Source organism: Peromyscus californicus, unplaced genomic scaffold, assembly GCF_007827085.1.
Source record: "Peromyscus californicus insignis strain IS unplaced genomic scaffold, ASM782708v3 Scaffold_4__1_contigs__length_199733344, whole genome shotgun sequence".
Lineage (NCBI taxonomy): Eukaryota > Metazoa > Chordata > Mammalia > Rodentia > Cricetidae > Peromyscus > Peromyscus californicus.
In genome coordinates, this window is record NW_026294562.1 from 111,180,170 (window position 1) to 111,199,109 (window position 18,940).

Sequence of the window (18,940 nt, forward strand, 5' to 3'; positions counted from 1 at the left end):
AAAGGACCAGTAGAAAAAAATACATAAACACACACACACACACACACACACACACACACACACACACACACACACACCACACACACATACTCTATGAATTTAATCCATAGAAAAAGCAAATGGCAAAAAAAAAAGAAAAAGCAAATGTCTAAGCTTTCCCCAAACTCTAATAGACATTTCCCAAATGCAGCGTTGAATGGTATAACAGAGGAAGATGCAACCATCCAAGCCACACAAACTTACTGACCTTTTCTTATCCATTATGTATATGTTGAAGACAATGACCCAATTTAAGGATCCCCAGTTATTAGTGCTTTGTTTATTCTTTTCTGCCATAACCAGCCTGGCTTCAGTTTGATTAATGCATAGTCTCAACTCTTGAAACTGTGCTCTAGAATTGATTAAAGAGGAAATATTGAGAAGAAAGAATGACAAGTTAGAAAGAAAAAGAAGAGAGACTCCATCATTGAGGTAATGTAGTTGTGTGTGTGTGTGTGTGTGTGTGTGTGTGTGTGTGTGTGTGTGTGTACATTCCCATGGTGACCATGTGGAGGACATCCTCTGTTTTCTGTCTTCAACTTCCACCTTGTTTGAGACCTGGTCTCTTTTGTTTTGCTGTTGCTTATGCCAGGCAAGCAGGCTCATAATCGCCAGTGGATTCTGTACATATCATTTCACCATAGAAATTACAGACATACACACCATGTCATCTGGTTTTATGTGAGTTCTGGATATTAAAACATGTTTTGTGTGGCAAGTACTTTGCTCACTTAGCCATTTCTCCAGCTCTTCCATAGAGGTTCCTCCAGGGAGTTATTCAACCAGTTATGAATAATAAATGTAATACAAATACTCAATACAATGAAGTCTTCTAATCATGCCCTACTTCAATTTATAGGTGTTAGTATATAGAGTCAGAATCAGTACTTGTTTGCAGGGATGAAGTGGTCCTGAAAGAAACTAAGTATTCATTTGAATACAGAGCAGAATCATAGATTGTTAGAGTCCAAGAGAAACTTAAGGACTGTCATGTATGCACAGTGGAGCTGCTTCTGCTCTGGATGACAAAATGTCATGTTTTCCATTTGACAGTTCTTAATGAAGAAGACTAAGGCCCTGTCCTCCAAACACTGAATGTTTTTTTCTCTTTAAGGTTAAACACTAATTTCCACTTGTTAACATCTGATGAAACTGGAAAGATGCACACAACACCCCAGATGGCATGATTTTGCACATTTTTATACATTATTTGATATTTATTGGGATTTGACAATGGACACAATAGTTTGACTTATTGGTCATAGTTTCAGCTATTTCATATGATAATAGATGTCTTAGGATACTAAAGTATAAGAATTTTACCAAGATTTGAAACTGTGCTGAATATAATTCAGCCGTTCTTTGATGTTTTCTGTAATTATATGCATACAAATGTTATATGAACTGAGCACAATTAAAGAAAAAGAGGCCATGAATTTAATTGATAGCCAGCGGGGTACATGGAAGAGGTTTGAGGAAGGAAAGAGAATAGGAAAACTTCTGTAATTATATTTACTTTAAAAAATATTTAAGAAATAAAATTAAAAATTTGTGTTTGAATGTGTATGTATGCATTTGTCTATGAGTGTGCTGGTGTGAACATGGGCATGTGTGTTCAATAGTACATTTGGTCATCAAAGGACAACCTGGGGTGTCTATCTTTTCCTTCCACCAAACTAACTTGACCCCAAGCTTCTAGGGATTCTCTAGTATCCACCTCCCATTTCCCATTAGGAGAACCAGGATTATCTTGTGCTGTGTGTTTAGCGTTTATGTGGGTTCCAGAGATTTGGACTCAGGTTCTCACGCTTACAAGCAAGTACTTTGGCTCATTGAGTCATCTTCTCATCCTCCAGTGCAAGTTTTATAGTTGCTTTTTCCTTTAATTTTGGTACAGCTACATGGAAGTACTAAGAAAACCAGTGATTTGGAAAATAAAATAAACCTTGCTAGTAACTAAAGGACCAGCCAGCACAATATCTTTTTAAAAATTATTGAGTGCTTACAAGTTTTCACCAAAAAGCACAAAATCCAGTAGCTTGGGGTCAGTAGATAAACTAGCAACCAAGGAGAACAGAAAATTCTTATTCTCATTAAATTGTCTCTTCTCAAAATATCAGTGATCAAAAACTGTGTATAATTAAAATTTAAAAGGTAGAAAGTGTTGGGGAAAGTATGACACCAAATAGCAAGACACCTTGGAAACCATTTTCCCTAGAATAAAATCGAGGTGTTGATGAGCCAACGCACACATTTTCAGTTTCAGTTTAGACAGCAAGGGAATCATTAGGTGTGGTTAGGACATATTTGCTTCCTTTGTTTCATCTGAGACCAGGCACGCCGGTGGAAGGAGAGCATTTGAGCAAACTGTGGTGTGCCGATGTGGTTTTTCTTTCCTTAACATGCACATGGTTTGTTTTCCCTGTCAAATTTTCATTCTTGAATCTTTGCTTAGACCTTTTTTCAACAACTAAAAGGATTTTCCAGACATTCAAACAAAGGTAATAAAAATATTTCCCAGAATTACCAGGTTGGTTTCCAAACCACAGAAAGCATCTTTACAACCAGTGGCCACAATTATGTTTTTAAAAACCTCATTTAATCAGACCCACAAAATTGCCTTTATCATTCAGGACTGACAAAAATCACCAGCTATGAAACATAAAGAGTAATCTGACCGACCTTCAGAGGAGAAATGTGAGACTGTAAGACATATCCGTGGACATTTTCTATTTGCGAGAGGTTCTTTTCCGATACATGCACCAGTTCTGGACCTCTTACTTCATGAGTTAGCCGAGGCAAGGAATGATCATGTGGACCGTCCTCATCTTGGTATCGATACTTCTAGGAGAAAAGAAAAGAGGGAAAAGATGCATCAGTGTTGGGAAGGGATTCAGATAGTTTGGATTTAGCAGGACATACTGCACAACTACTGTTGGCTTTGCTAAATGTTTGGCTGCAAACTCTTCCAGTGGTTACCATAAACCTGGTCAAATCTAAGTAAAACTGAAATAGTATTTCACTTTTTTTGTCATGACAATATACTCTATTTCTGAAATAAATAAAGAAAAACTGGTCACGAATAAGACTGAGAAAATTTACTTAAATAGAGAGGAGATATTCCTCCAAATAACATTTCAGTCATGGATGGAGAAAAAAGTAGAGAGCAAGAAATTATAACTCTGATATATCTTTATTCATACACTTAACTTTGCTGCTGGATCTGTCAAAAGTTTAAATTTCCTCTGATAATGAGGAGAAAAAAACACCACCCACAATATTTCTATAAGCTTGAAAGGGAAGATAATTGTTCTTTAGTTCAACCCTTGTGAAGAACATTGATTTGGGTCTGTTGCATTCTAGACAAAATATTACAATTTCTAGGAATTAAGCTAGTTTTTAAAGAACTTCCAAAGTCAAGCCAAGATGTTCAGATGATTCCTGGAGGCTAGGAGGAGAAACTTCCTTCTCTCTTGTTTTCCTTTAGCCCTTCATTAACTAGCCTTCTACATCCCCACAACAGCAAGAGAATCCTCTGGCAAAGGCCAGTGCTAAAGATTCCATGCAGATCTCAAAAAGCTGGCCTGGAGAGAAATGAGTCAGGACAAGAAACAATCTGAGGGAACTCAATCCTTCTTGTTGGATGTTCTCCACCTTCAGTCATGGTTTGAGTCTCCAGGGCCTGGGATTCAATCTCCTGATACCTTCCTGTTCTCTCCTTTAGAGCCATCCCTTTGGTGAAGCACACTGTTTCAAAGCCTTTGGCCATGTACGGAAAGGAAAGCCATCTCCCAACCCAGTTAGTCCATTGTTCTCTGGTCTTGATTGGTCTGTGTGTCCTATGCAAGGGCATTGGAATAGGGATCCAGACACTGTCATGAGTGCCTTCTCAAGTTTCACTTTACATCCAATCTGTTCCTGGTACCTCTTGGTTGTTAGAACACCAGGTCACTAAGAATATGTCTTCTTCTAAAGATATTTTCACTTAGTTTTGAGATAAAATAATATGCTATCTTGGACATCAGTTTTCAGTGAGACTCACAATATGACAATAACAAGAGCCACCTCAGGATGAATAATTCACATTGTCATCCATTTTCAGAAGCTGATTATCAGTACATGAATTTCTATGGAGTCTATGTAATGCCCAAAGCATTGTCAATCTCAAAGTAAAAAAAAACAACAACAAAAAAAGTGTAACAGTACCGTAACTGCAGTTGACAAAGGCTCTGAATTCTGCTTCCATTACACTCACTATTCTGTGATACTCCACTTTGCCTGTGACAAAACTAATATTTGTGGAGGTTAAGGTTACTTTTAAAGGTCATCATCTAGAGAGGGAATGAATATGGTACCTTGTCCAGGTAATGCAAACCCAAATCTTCTTTCTACTATCTATTGTCCACTGTCTATCCACATAAGGAGATGAGGCCAACTCTGATGATTCAACTGGGAGCCTAATAGAAAAGCACCACTCAGAATACACACCGAGATGAGGTTTGAACATCTCTGTAAACTGCAAATATCATGGTTCTGTCTTTTTAATGCTATGAATAATTTGAGGAAGCCATCTCCCCCAGAGGCATGGGCTAATATTTCGTATTTGTCTTAATCAGTTATGTTTGCACTGGGAGTAGATGAATGTCATGTCTATGCCTGTTTCCATTTCTTCAGTTTGGAGCAGATCCATCTCTACATCTGCTCCTCCTTTACAGTTCTTTCTCATGGAGGCACTAGCACAATCACCACAGCCAGAAGTAGGAGTTAGTTAGATACTATCTCCTCCTTCCCTTCCTACTATTGACCTGACTTATATCCTAAATACATTTTATAACTATTCCCCCATTGTTCTCCCAATTCCCAACACTAACCAGTATCAGCACCGACTATACATAGGTTCCTATCAGCTCTCTGTTGGCTACAGCACCAGCTTCCATATGAACTGCTTTGATGATGTCTTTCCCATCAGTTTCTATACTTCCCCAGGGGGCATTCTGAATTTCCAACATGGGGTGCTTAAAACGCCCCATGGTTGCCATTGCCTACAGGACAGAGTTCAAGTTTCCTTCTGAGATAAGCTGTTGTGAGCACCACTGCATGAGTGACTTCTGAATTCCTTTTCTCACCTAAGTAACTATAAACTACAGCAACATCGTAAATTGATTTAAAGTTTTCTAACTGTTGCCAAGTATACACAATATACATTTTTATCTTGACCATCTTTAAGAGGATATGGTGTGGCCAGGCATGGTGGTGGCATATCTCTAACACCAGTACTGGGGAGGCTGAAGCAAGAGAATTGTGAGTTTGAGGCAAGCCCAGGCTCCTGGCCATGGCCTACATAGCAAGACCCTGTCTCAAAATAGCCAAGTTGTATTGTTGAGGATGGTTTAACATGTTAGATTCTCCTTATATAACAGATGTCAACCTTTTCATCCTAAATATGTTTTCATAGCTCCTTGAGTTGCCATGTTATAATCCTTTATGCTGTAATGTGCATTTCCAATTTCCTACCAATCTGTGTTAATTTCAAAGTTTGAAATCAGTTTGGCAGTGATCAACCCCATATCTAAAGCTCTTTAGACAAGTACCTGTCATGTATTTTCAACAAGTGTTTGCTGAATGGAGTCATATACACCTTTTGGGGAAATGCAGGGAATGGGTAGGTTTTAGCTAGTTGAAATACAGAACTATTTTGGACTGCTGGATGTAACTTCTTTCATTATAAAGCATTACAAAACCAGGTTTAAAAAAAATCACAATGATATTATTTGCTCAACACATAACAATTCTTAAATACAGTGTGATCTCCTCATTATTCACTCCTGCATTTGCTCAGATGTAACTTCTTTCATTATAAAGCATTGCAAAATCTGGTTTAAAGAAAATCACAATGATATTGTTTGCTCAATACATAACAATTTTTAAATACAGTGTGCTCTCCTCATTATTCACTCCTGCATTTGCTCAGACTAGAAATTGAAAAAAAATGCAGTTTTGTAGTCAACAATGATGCAAGATTTTAATTGAGTTATACTTATGCACAATTAAACCACCATGCACAGTGATGATGACCGTATGTATAATCAAGTTCTATGGAAGCAAAAATGGGTCAGAATCAACTTTGCCTGAGGCTTCACAGTTTAAAATGGGATCTCAAATGTTGTTCAAAGAGAACGAATATTCTGTACAAAGTACAAAGACATAGAACAATCAGAATTTCAAGGCCAGCCTGAATGACAAAGTGACCTTGATATGAAGAAGAAAAGAAAACACATGTGTAGCAGGAATTTATCACAGTACATGGAAGTAAGAATGAGATTTTGGTGACTTGGGGAATATGGCATTGTCCCCCTATCCAAATCCATGGTAATATCTGTTCAAAGCTTATGTCTGCTCACTTCTTGGGAAGATATCACTTGTATGATGAAAAATTCCTCTCTCAGATGTGCCTAGGAGTTGCCTGAAAAACCAGCTCCTACATTAAGGATAAGCTCTACCTGTTGTGAAACGTACAGTTCCAAAGTACCCACCTAACAAGGGACATTAAACAATTCTGTTGGGGTCATACCCTGATAGGGTCAGCCTTCATGTTGTAGAAAATTCTGAGTCATCTTTCATTCTATGGATCCTTGGTTGGTTGCTAATGCTATTCAGGGCTCCTTTGAGGGGTGAGTAGTAGCAAAGAAGGGGAACTATTAGAAAAGGCCTGCATTTTAAAATCTATGCCTCACTCTTCTCAGCACCTTGCCTCTGTGTTGTCTATTAGAGAAGACTCTGCTTGGGGGGCGGGAGGGGAGAGAATCTTATTCTTTGGGTACAAACATTACTTCTTTCACCTTTCATGAGAGTAGAGGCAGGAGTAGTGCTACTGATGGGGGTACTATGGTACCATCTCTTCTATGCCAATTTCATTTGGAGCATTTTTTCTCTGTCTTTGGAACTCCTCCCTGTTTGTAAGCTTAAGTGTCCCTTCAACATTGGATTCCAGCAAATAAACTTTTTAGATCTGCAATAATCAGATTGGGTATTGCCTCACTGGAAGCATTCTGTGACTGTTAGGAATACCAAGAGATTCCCCTGCCTCTTGTATGTTCTTGGATATTCCCGTAACATTCTGCACTGATTCTAATCAGTGAATAACAACTGTATTGTCATTGTATATCTCTGTATTTACAGCTTTTGATTGCCTGGTGGAAACAGACTTATCTCTGACACTTCAGTGCCTACATGACATGAAGTGAGAAACCAGTATCTGTGAGTTTAATGAAATTAACTTTAAATTATCTGATCAATGCTATGATCCATCTGATCAAAAATCCCACCAAGCAGAACATACATGAAAATATCTTCATCTTTTTTATCTGCAACAGACTCTCATGTGAATGGATTAAAATTAAGAAGTCTTGCTTGAGCCTGTTTAGTACATTCTACTGATATTAAAGTATGAGTCAGAATCAACCAAAGTGCCCAGAATTTAGAGGAGCATCAGCATGCTTGATCCAGAACAGGAGGTTCTCTGGCAATTTGAAAGGTGGAGCTGTGCTGGCAAAGAACATCACAGTTCCTGAAGTTGGAAGTGTGCCAAGTTCTCATAAATAAAAATCTGTTTATCTTTTGTTAAACAAAAAGTACTCTACTCTCTCCTTCCTGCTTGCAGCAGGGGTTGGCACAAGACTGACAGGAGAGAGAGAGGGAGAGAGAGAGAGAGAGAGAGAGAGAGAGAGAGAGAGAGAGAGAGAGAGAGAGGAGAAAAGAACTATGAAATACAGAGATGGAAATGGAGGGGAGGAAGAGAAAGGGGGTGGTGAGCGGCATAAATCAAGAGCTGAGGAAAACCAGAACATGCCTGTATGCTTCTGAGTTCTTCATTTTGCTGTGATATCTTATGACTAGAAGATACAATTTAAAAACACTTTGCAAAGCATATGAAAGAGGATTGCTATTTAAGGCTTAAAGCTATGCCATGAAGCAGGCGCAAGATTAAGAAATAGTGCTTACTCTTTATGCCAGCCTGATATGTAGGAATTTCTCAGCATTGCTTCTGTTAATTGTACTGATAAATAGTGTTCTTTGTGTTTTATCACATCCCCTTCTGCCCACTAAGCTCTCTGAGGGTTGAAACCCAACCTTTACTGTTATCTCCCATACCGTTCACCCCAAACACTTCATAGTCAGTTGACTACAGGCCTTTGCAGACAGAACACTTCTTTGAGAAAGAAGTTATTTCGCAAACAGGAAAAACCTATTTCAGGAGAAGTGTAAAGTCAGTAAGAAGATGAAATAAATAACAAATCTGCAAAGGAAGTGATGATTCCTAGGAAATATGTGAATACAACTCAGAACATAGAAAAAATAAAATAAATAGCAACCGGGAGAAGGAAACTGGCTCCCGGACTGAAGCACCGAAAAGGAAGAGCTTGCATTTCCTCCCAAAAAGATTTGCCACCGTTGATCAGAACTGCCAGTCGCCTTCCTGTGTTACGTAACATTTTTTTGTATAGTTTGATAATTATTTTAATATTTTACTTGTTTGATGCCTGTGCATATAGAGCTGGATCTTTTCCAGGTCCTTCCTAGTTTCCTTGGCCAACCTGTGACCCGCAGCCCTTCCATTCTTGCATCTGCTGCAGCCTTTCTACCGTATTGCCTCATTCAGGAAGAAATAAGTGGACAAGGGAGGAGGAGCGGGAGGAGGAAAGACTGGAATGGGTGTGGAAGGGGGAGGCAAAGACAACAGACAGAAAGAGGGGATGACGAATGCTCAACATGGTGAACAGGTCAGCTCGCGGATCCACTTTTGTACGTTCACTTTAATTAAAATCAATTCTTTGAATGCCATTTTGACTGGGTCAGGGTTCTCTCTCTTCTCAGGTGTGATGGGATGGGAGTAAGAGAAAAAGGAAAAAGCAAGGGCAGGACAGATATTACGTAATTTTCACCCATTCTTCTCTGAGTCTTCATCCCCTACCACACTGCTCCTGGCTTTAAAAGCTTTCAGGGGACAGGGACAACCTGCCACCTTTAGAATCTGACATTCATTTCTGTGATTATTTTCTGAATGTTTGCCTGCCCCCTCAACGGACTCTTCTGTGGGAACAGGGACCCTAATTGCTCTATCAGCCACTGACCTCTAGTACCTGATATGCAGTAGGTCCTCAATAAATGTTGAATGAATCGTCTGGCCCAATCTGTCTTTAAAAATCTATTATTCAAAGACCTAAAGAAAGTAGGTCAGCGCTTGCTGACCACACACACTCCTTCCTCAAGTGATAACAACTTTAGGAAAATAACCCACAGCCAGCTGTGCAGCTAAGCCCAGTGAGCACTTCAAAGAAGAGTTTTGATTAGATTTGGAGCAAGATATAAGCAAGAGCACTGGTGCTTTGTGTGTGTGTGGGAAACGTTCTCCCAGGTGTTTCGTTTGAATTTTTTTCCAGACAAATTTCACAACTAAAAGGAAATACTTTCCTGCTTTTTGCCACAAAGAACAGGACAAGCCAGGATGCTAATTAAATTACAAATCAGCTGTCTGCTTGCATCTGACAGAGCTTTGTGTGCTTCCAAGCAATGTCAGATATCTTAAACCCTCTGTAATTACCTACAATGGAGAAGCTGCCAGGAAGGATGCCTTCATGAATATTTAATGGCTCTCAAGACACTTTTTAAAGCACGGATGATTTAAATAATCAAGAGAGACCCTACTGTTACTCTGGGCTGCCCTCCATCTGTCCACAGAAGATTCTGGAAGCCCAGTCAAGAGTCCAGCTGTTTCCTGAGTTAAACCCACATATGAAAGAGGCCAGATTCATCCAGGGAGTCACCAAAGAGTTAAACAGACCTGAGTTCTTTGAGTATGTTAAAATGGAAGCCCAGACTAAGATGTACAAAAGTAATGGGTGTGGTAATGTGAAATAATTTTACATAAGCTGGCATATAGTCAGGATGATTTCTTTTTTTAAAGGTATTTTTAAAAGTTCTTTCTTCGGGTCATTCTCAGAAGAATTGGACAAAGAAGATGTGGTCATTCTGATTCCCAACTGAGAAAGAAAGAGGTTTAGATAGTCTTCAAAATGTTAAATACACTGTGAAGATACGTTTCATGACAGCCACCTTCTGGCTACAAGTTGCAGCCCCATAGAGTTGAGGAAAAGTCTGTTAGCTATGGAAACACAAACCCACACTTCCATTCTGATGCCTGCTACCCAGGAGACATTTGTGAAGTTTGTGAGTATCCCTGAGCTTTATATGACTGCAGGTATACATTGAGAGTACAACATTTATTTCATAGAAGAGTAAGGACCGAGAAGAACATTACATTCCTGCTGCATACTAAGGTTCGTGACCAATCTCAACTCCTCCCTTTCACGAGGTTTCAATATCTTTGCACTTGCAGGTTTGTTATTAAAAGGGAAAAAAAGTGGGGGAGTAGTTCCCAAGAGTGAACTTTTCATACAGCTACTTCTATATGCGAGACGATGCAAATATGAATAATTATTTGGATTCTCCAAATATGTCTCTCATTCTTGCACTGCTAATGACACAGAACTAAGGTAACTTCCTTAAACCTTGGTAGTGGAAGAGAGCCATGTTCTGAAGAGATGGTTTGGATCACTCCCACTCTATCATCTACCATAGAATCCTGGGAAACTCACTAAACTGTCTGAGCCTTAACATCCTCACTTTGAGAGGAGAACCATGCCTCTACCACAGGGAGACCAAGTAACAGAATGCATGGGAAGACTTAGGAGCCTGGGCCAGCGTAGGCAATCAGTATGGAGTTTCATTTTTTTTTCACTAGGACATTAGATGCTTTACATGACTAATAATTATTTTAAAAGTGGTACTACAGAAATAATTCTAGCTGAGCGGTGGTGGCGCATGCCTTTAATCCCAGCACTCAGGAGGCAGAGCCAGGCAGATCTCTGTGAATTCGAGGCCAGCCTGGACTACAGAGTCAGTTCCAGGAAAAGCGCAAGCTACACAGAAAAACCCTGTCTCGAAAAACCAAAAAAAAAAAAAAAAAAAAAAAAAGAAGAAAAAAAGAAAAAAATAATTCTACCTTTTTTTCTTTCTCAGTTTCTAAATCTGTTTCCATTAATCGATGACACAGCCTGTCTCTATGCACCCAACAGATTTACTGAACATCTACTAAGTGGTAGTCACCATAGTCACATGTTAGGGAAATAACATTACACAAGACATTGGAAGTGTTGCCTGGTGCTTTCTGGAGCATGATGTTGGTTTTTTGTTGTTTGTTTGTTTTGTTTTTTCAAGACAGGGTTTCTCTATGTAACTTTGGTGTCTGTCCTGTATCTTGTTCTGTAGACCAGGTGACCTCGAACTCTGCCTCCCAAGAGCATGAGGTTTTAAAGAAAGAAAAAAAAGAAATGGTAACACACAAGAAGGGAACTGAAAGAGTTTCTTGTTTTGCTAGCACTAAGTCAGAGCAAGCAGAAAAGTACAATACAGAGATGAAGCCATCTCAAGCCATGCTCCTCTAGAATCAGCAGGTTCCACACAGGTGAGTAGCAATCTCAGATAAGCAGGCTAAAACAAGCTGAAGTATATGTGAGAAAGGACAAATGTCTGGAATGGTAAATATAATATGCTGATAGTGGCTATTTCTAAGTGATTATTAATTCCATATTTTTAATTACATTTATTGCTTGAAGAAATTAAAATAATTAACAAGGGAGAACATTTAAACATGATCAAGTATTGGTGTTGAAGTGAAACAGGTCCAATGTGTTTTGCGGCAAGGGAGAAGGTCTCTGAACCTAGGAAACTGTCATTCCAAGTTCTGCTGAGTTAATTTTGAGAGCTGAATGGAAAGACCAGGGAAGTCACTGCCAGCTGAGAAATGTAGGAAGGAGGAGCCAAGAATGAATTGACTGCAGAGCATCAGCTTTGAAGTCAAGTGGCTTCAATACCAAGAAATCAAAGAGATGATTTCAGAAAGGACCCTGTAATTAGTTTGTTCATTTGAAGCAAAACTTCAAATACTATCTGAGTAATGTTCCATGGCTCACTGCTACTGGATTCATTGGAGGACAGTAAGATCCCGTGGGCAGTCTCTGTCTGACTCAACCCACCAGCTGTGAGTCTGCAACATCAGTGAGAGGCACTACAGAAGAGAAAAGCCTACAGTGCCCAGGAAGCTTTGAAAAGAGAAAATGTTCACTTCAGCAATATGCTTAATCAAGTGATGGCAATTCCCTGTGACTCAGTGTCCTGTGATTCAGTTCTCTTTCTACCACTAACAAGCAATATGGCTTCTGGCAACTATGGAAGTTCTCTGAAACTCACTCATGTTTTTTTTTAAATCAAGCTAATGATGGGACATGAACATTGTTGGTATGGGAAGCTAATTAGATAATATGAATAAACATTTTTTTAGCCTACAACTGTGTTATATAAGGTCATTTTCATACAAGTATGTATTACAAAGTGAGCATATGGCCTCCTATACTGCTATATCTCCCCTCCCTCTCTGATTGTACCCCTGCTCTCATTATACTACACATACGCGATTTTATGCATCTATATAAAATATAGGAAGAACAATTGAGAAAAAAACATGATGTTTATCTTTCTGAGATAGGCATAATACAAAATGGCTTCATATGACTACCTTCAATGAAAAGCATGGACTTTTGGGCACAAGTCCTCACTCCTGGTACGTGCCTATTTACTCTTAAGTATTTTCCCATTTCCTTATCAATGTCAAACAGGCTCCATCCCAAGTACAGTATTTAAGAAGACTGTATGTAGTGCATGGTGGGTAGGCCTTGCCAGTATTGGATGTAGTTGGCATCCAGCAGGCTTTTGCAGGCATCATAGAACAGTAGAAAATAGCACAAACCATCTGAACACAGGCAGACTGAGATGCAAAGTCTTAAATCGGATGCTCTAAAGATTCAGTGGGTGCTATTTCTTGTTAATGTAAGGGACCAGTTCTGCTCATACTTGCTTCTAGGCCAGTGTTACCAGCCTCTTCGTCCTGTGATTATCAGTTCTATTCAGGACCTGCCTATGCAGTTAGTTTGGTCCATGTGTAAGATTTCCAACCATATCTGATATCCCAGGATGAGATCTCATGCCCACCTGAACCTAGACTAGACTCTTTTGGGCAGGCTGTATGCCTAGCTCAATAGTTTTCCATGTATCTATTTGTGCTTCCTCTATGACATTCAGAGACTGAAATTGCTTTCTATCATGAAGCATTGCCGTTCATTCATTCAACAAAATATTTGTCATGAGTGGTATGTCCTAATCACTAAATTTAAAATGTCAAGAATGTAGAATTTAATATAAAGCAAGAACTGGGAATAACTGGGGTTCATGCTGCAGATGAATTTGATAGTTTGACCCTTTGTTTCCTTTTTCTTCACATGATTTCTTTAAAAAATAGATTGATTTTTTTATTCTCTCTCTCTCTCTCTCTCTCTCTCTCTCTCTCTCTCTCTCTCTCTCTCTCTCTCTCTGTGTGTGTGTGTGTGTGTGTGTGTGTGTGTGTATGGGCATGCATCTGAGTGAAGTGCCTACAGAGAACAGAGGGATTGTATCCCCTGGAGCTGGAGTCATGTGCACCTTTGAGCTGCCCTCCCTGGGTATTAGGAACTGAACATGGTGGTCTGTAACAGCAGTAACACTTTTAGCCACCGAGCCATCTCCTGGGCCCTCATCATGCTTTCTGTGTCAGAGTGAATAATCCTGTACAATGGAGAAGATACCATGACCGGAGTACACAAGCTCTCTTAGTTGTCTACAGAGGTGGTGAAAACAATGTGGCCCATCAAGGTGTTCTAGTCCAGCTGTTCTGTTGCCTAGCATCTATGAAATAGGAATGTAGGATATGGGAAGGATCAAAGCAGAATGTGTGATCTTAATCCTGGCAATAGTTTCCAGTTAAAGAATATTATTTTATACTTAGACCAGTGTATTATGCTAGTATTTCCACAAATAAATTTGCTTTATATGCCACGCTTTTCGGGGGGGTGATATTTAAATATTTTAAAAAACCAAATACATAATGAAATGTCTTTGGAAATACCTTTTATAATTGAAATGCTCAAATAGGCAATTGAATGAGCTACTGAAAGAAGTTACTTTGTGTTTACTGAAGTCTTTGATGTGCCAGCCTTCTATAGAAACTCGTGAGTTTAATGAGCAGATACTATTTTATTTCCTTTATTCTTCATTCAGAAACACAGAGGCAGGGAGAAATTAAGTGACTTGTTCATACCACTAAGTGGAGGGGCTGAGATCCATGCTGCTTCTGTGACCCCACCGGTCCCTCCATCACCACTTTGATTGACAAATGCTGTGTGTTTCTTGATCTATTTCACAGACATTTCTTCTGAGTGCAATAAGTACTTAAGACCTCTGAGTTAAAAGTTGAGGTCTGCATGCATCCTTCTTATTTTATGCTGGACCAGAGACTGCAGAGAGGAAAATTAAAAACAGAAGCAACCTGGCCAATGATCCTGCCACCCAAATGGATCAGTACAGGTAAAGGTAACTCCTCCACAGTTTTCTGCCCATGCCTTCCAGAGGGAGGTCCACCTAAGTTGGCAGAACACACGATATCTCATCAGAGTGAAGTCAAGTTGATTCCCTGGGGCTGAGAACCCCTTAAAGAAGGCAGGAATGCTGCAGCCATGGTTATATCAGGTCCCTTCTGGTATGCATTGAAGGGATCTCACATACCATCTAGAGTCAATCTCAGCAGAGATCCTCACTCTTTGCTTTTTGTTCATTTCCAAGGCTAATTCTCCCATCAGGCTCTCATTTCTCTCTCAAGAATGTCCAAATTTGCCCCCTGCTTCCCTTTCTGAACACATTTCACACCTTTTATGATCCAGCCAGTTTCTTTCTCTACTACGCCTATGGAGACATCTTCTCACATCTCACCCCTTCAAAACACAGTTAAACACCACCAAATTATTTGCAACCTAAGTAACTAAGTCTCTTCTGGAACATTGCACCTGACACTGTCCAGGTACTTTTGCCATCTCTTCGCTTCAGGGATCACATGGGGTGATGTCACCTCGCATGAGCCTCCACGATTTGAAAACTTGTTAGAGCGGAGTGGAACTCACAGCTAATGTGCACATACATAGCATTTTTGTGTTCCATCATTTTTTGTCTGTTTGTTCAACTATTTTTTTTAAATCTGGACTGAGTGTAAGATCTTGCCATATATTTAATAAATGTTAAATAAATGCTTGCTGAATGAATAAAGCCACCCAATAACTACTTTTTCCACCGGTATCTCTCTATCAACTAAACCATTCAACAAATAACCCTCATGTATTTCTTCTTTAACTGAAAATTTAGCTATATCAATACCTTCCAGAAGCTTTTTGCTGCTCAAGAATAAAGCAGGGACACATTGGTGCAAAACAACACTGGATCTCATGCTGAAATCCATCTCTTGTTTGTTTGATTTGAGACACGTCATCACTTTGTAGTCCAGGATGGCCTGGAACTCATTACTAACCAAGTCAAACTTCAAACACTTGGTCCTCCTGCCTCAGCCTCTACAGTGCTAGGATTACCACACCCTGCCCTCATTGCACATTTTGTCTTATTGACAATCCTTTTAAAGTACCTAGGAGGCTCTTTTTTCTGAAGTCATTTGATAGTTCCCACCTCACTACCTCTTGTTCTTTCTTGATGTCTTAAATAAGACTCTCTAGATAATGGAGTATGATTGTTGGCTTTTTGTTGTTATTGTTTTGTTTTAGGTTCTGCTCTCTCCCACAGTCTCTTATCATTTTTTCTCCCAAAGTGGGATCTATTCATGTCTTTGCTTTGTCTTGACTCTGGCAGTGAAATCTTCTATCACTGAATGTGCAGTTTTTCATTCATCCCTTCTTCCACTAAGCATTTACAATGAGTGACTAATTCTTGGTAATAGACACTGACAGTATTCAGAGACAATGCAGGATCCTGCCCTGGGCTCCCTTTTCATAGACTGGACTGAAAATAGTCAGGACTGGTTTCAGAAATTCTATATTTAACATAAGCATACCAGAAATGATGAAATACCACATAAAACATACTATGCACATGTTCTCACAGGAGTGAACTTAACCTAGCTTTGAGGTTAGAACAGGACCATTTCTTCAAGAATAAGACATCTCAGATTACTCTTAAAGAGCAAAGCTAGCAAACTGGCACAGAGATAACAGGTCACAAGTCATGGAGGATGAGTGATAGAACGTAATTTCCCTTTTTAAGAGGGAATCCGTGGCTGATATGTAGAACTGAATTGTATTGCAAAATAAATTAAAAAAAATTAAACCAAAAAAAAAGAGACTGAAATGCTTTTAGCAAGGTCCTTACATTTGGTTCCTTGGATATTTTTGGTATGAAATCATAAACAGTTGTGTTAAAATGAGATTAAAATTTATTGTAGAGTATTTTCATTCCTTGTTAAGTACAAAAACAACATCTTCTTAAAATTTCCAAAGTTTCAGTAAACCTCGAGGAATGGATTACTTGAGAGAAGTACTTAATTAAAAAATTGAAATATTGCTGATAAAATTTACCATCCAGGGAAGTGGGATCCATATGATTAGAGTATTTCATACCTTAGGTGTTGTTCACAAACCAATAGCTCCACAAGGCTAATAAAACTCCCTCATCACAGAAAATTTAACTCTAAAATCCTGAAGCAACTCCTGCCCTCTCCCTAAACACATTATGGTTCAGTTAGTTCTTGATTACATTTCTCTTTTTATGTTTTGGTTTGTCTTCATCCTTATATGTATTTAGTAAAGGTTTTGTCTGGATATGAAAAACTAGTAAGCACAGTGCAAATGCCCAAATACCTTATTCTTTACCTTAAATTTCTTTGACTTTTCTATTTCAGATGAAATTTGCTTAGCCATGAGGGAAGAATCATCTAGGTGGGGAGTTGTAGTCTTTAGCTACTAGGACTCAGTAATAAATAAGAAAATAAAATATCTTTCTTTTGTGGAACCTTCATTGTAGTCAAAGTTACAGGGAAAAATAACTTGTTTAACAAATTAAGGAAATGGCCGGGCGGTGGTGGCGCACGCCTTTAATCCCAGCACTCGGGAGGCAGAGCCAGGCGGATCTCTGTGAGTTCGAGGCCAGCCTGGGCTACCAAGTGAGTTCCAGGAAAGGCGCAAAGCTACACAGAGAAACCCTGTCTCGAAAAACCAAAAAAAAAAAAAAAAAAAAAAAAAAAAAAAAAAAAAAAAAAAACAAATTAAGGAAATGAAATGATATTCCAAGACAGTCCCAAAGTAGAAGGCTGTTCATTAGAAGAGTTAGGGACACTGTCCAAAGGGAATGAGTGGGACCCTGAAGAGGAAGAGAACATGTCATGGGAAGAGGTGGGCCAACTGCATTATAAAGGAAAGAATTAGGAAGGAGTTTAGTGTGGGCCCATCACTGATACAGTGTTCTGAGGAGAGGAGAGTGGAGTGAGATGACTGAGAGGTAGTACAGCTGCCCTGAAACCAGGTTGCACAGACATGCTTCTGGTTGTGGATCTTCAGGACAGAAAACAGCATCCTGAAGAGATATTTGCAGGAGTAGTCACAATAGCTAAGAGGGAGGGGCAACTCTGGTATGTGCCGGTCAATGAATGGGTAAACAAAATGAAGCGAATACATATGAAAAAATATTATTCAGCCATAGAATGAAGGGACCACATCTTCCCCAACTCAGATGAACCATGGGGACAGTATACTAAGTCAAACATGCAAATTGCAATGAGACAATTGCTGTATAATCTTACTCAGGTGCTGTAATGAGAGTGGTAAAATTCGAAGACAGGGCTAATAGGATGGATGATGATCAGCAGCAGCTTGGAGAGAAACATGGAGAATGAGTTGTCTTAGAGTTTCAGGTCTGTGAGAAGTTCTGGATATGTGTTAGTCAACAAGGTGGATGGAACCAACACTTCTGAAATGCGCATTGATGGTAAAAATCTTAGATTATGTGGTTTCTACCACAATTTAAAAATAGCCTACCCTATCTGTTGAAGAAAAAGGCTGGAAGAGGTGGGGTAGAGTAGGTGGGAGACTCTTACAGACACATTACAAAATCCTTGGGACACTGAGCTCAGCCTCTGTTCAACTTTAGGGAGGGAAAATTCAATGTCCATAAACTCTGAACATTTTCCTGCTGAGCTACAAAAACATACCAAATGCTCACACATCTTATTCCTTTAAATGTCCCACATTTTTTTTCCTCAGAAGAGATCATAATTAACAAAAACAAAACTGATAGTAGCTAGTGACTAAATCAGCTTCTCCTTGGGACTGTCTGTCACCTGGAGGAATAGAGGAAGGGTTTAGGCAGATGGACACTGGGCAGCTCTAGGCTCAGGACCAAGGCTCTACGAGCAGTGGGCACTGGGACCCTGCACAGTCATTCCTCACAAATGATCATTAGCTGTTCTTAATGAATCTGAACATCTGGCATGATGCTGAGTTAGGAACCTTGCTTCTTGACTTGAGCTTCTGTTTAGGGTCACAGGAATAGCCTTAAATGTTTAAAACAAATGGGAACAGATGGAAGAAGGACAGGTGCCCAGATTTTACAGGGAAAACCCCTACAATCTCAGAAAACGAGTACTTCATATTGTGATAAAAATCTATTAAGATTCATCATGAAATATTTCATGTATTTATAACAGTCTCCACTATCTGTTTAAGCAATAAAGAATAACATAAAACACATCTTAAATCTAAGATATTCAACAGAAGGACCTGTGTGTTCACACTTATTCTTAATTCTTCAGAAGTTTCATATTGCATGCATAAATTTCTGCTGTTGTCAATGGTCTTATTATATGGGTACACATTTGTGACATGTCTACGTCTTTTTAAATTTAAATTTTAATGTATGTATATTT

General features: G+C 39.2%; 1 protein-coding gene across 20 annotated transcripts in view; it reads right to left on the minus strand.

Moving 5' to 3' along the window:
* Positions 1-18,940, minus strand: part of Dlg2 (discs large MAGUK scaffold protein 2) — a 1,877,153-nt gene that overhangs the window by 986,734 nt on the left and 871,479 nt on the right. For 14 of the 20 annotated variants that reach the window (XM_052714317.1, XM_052714325.1, XM_052714323.1 and 11 more), the window contains one exon: positions 2,722-2,883. In XM_052714317.1, coding sequence (XP_052570277.1) covers positions 2,722-2,883 — 162 coding nt within the window. The remainder of the gene's footprint in view (positions 1-2,721; positions 2,884-18,940) is intronic. The other 6 variants (XM_052714324.1, XM_052714318.1, XM_052714332.1 and 3 more) reach the window with 1 other exon arrangement.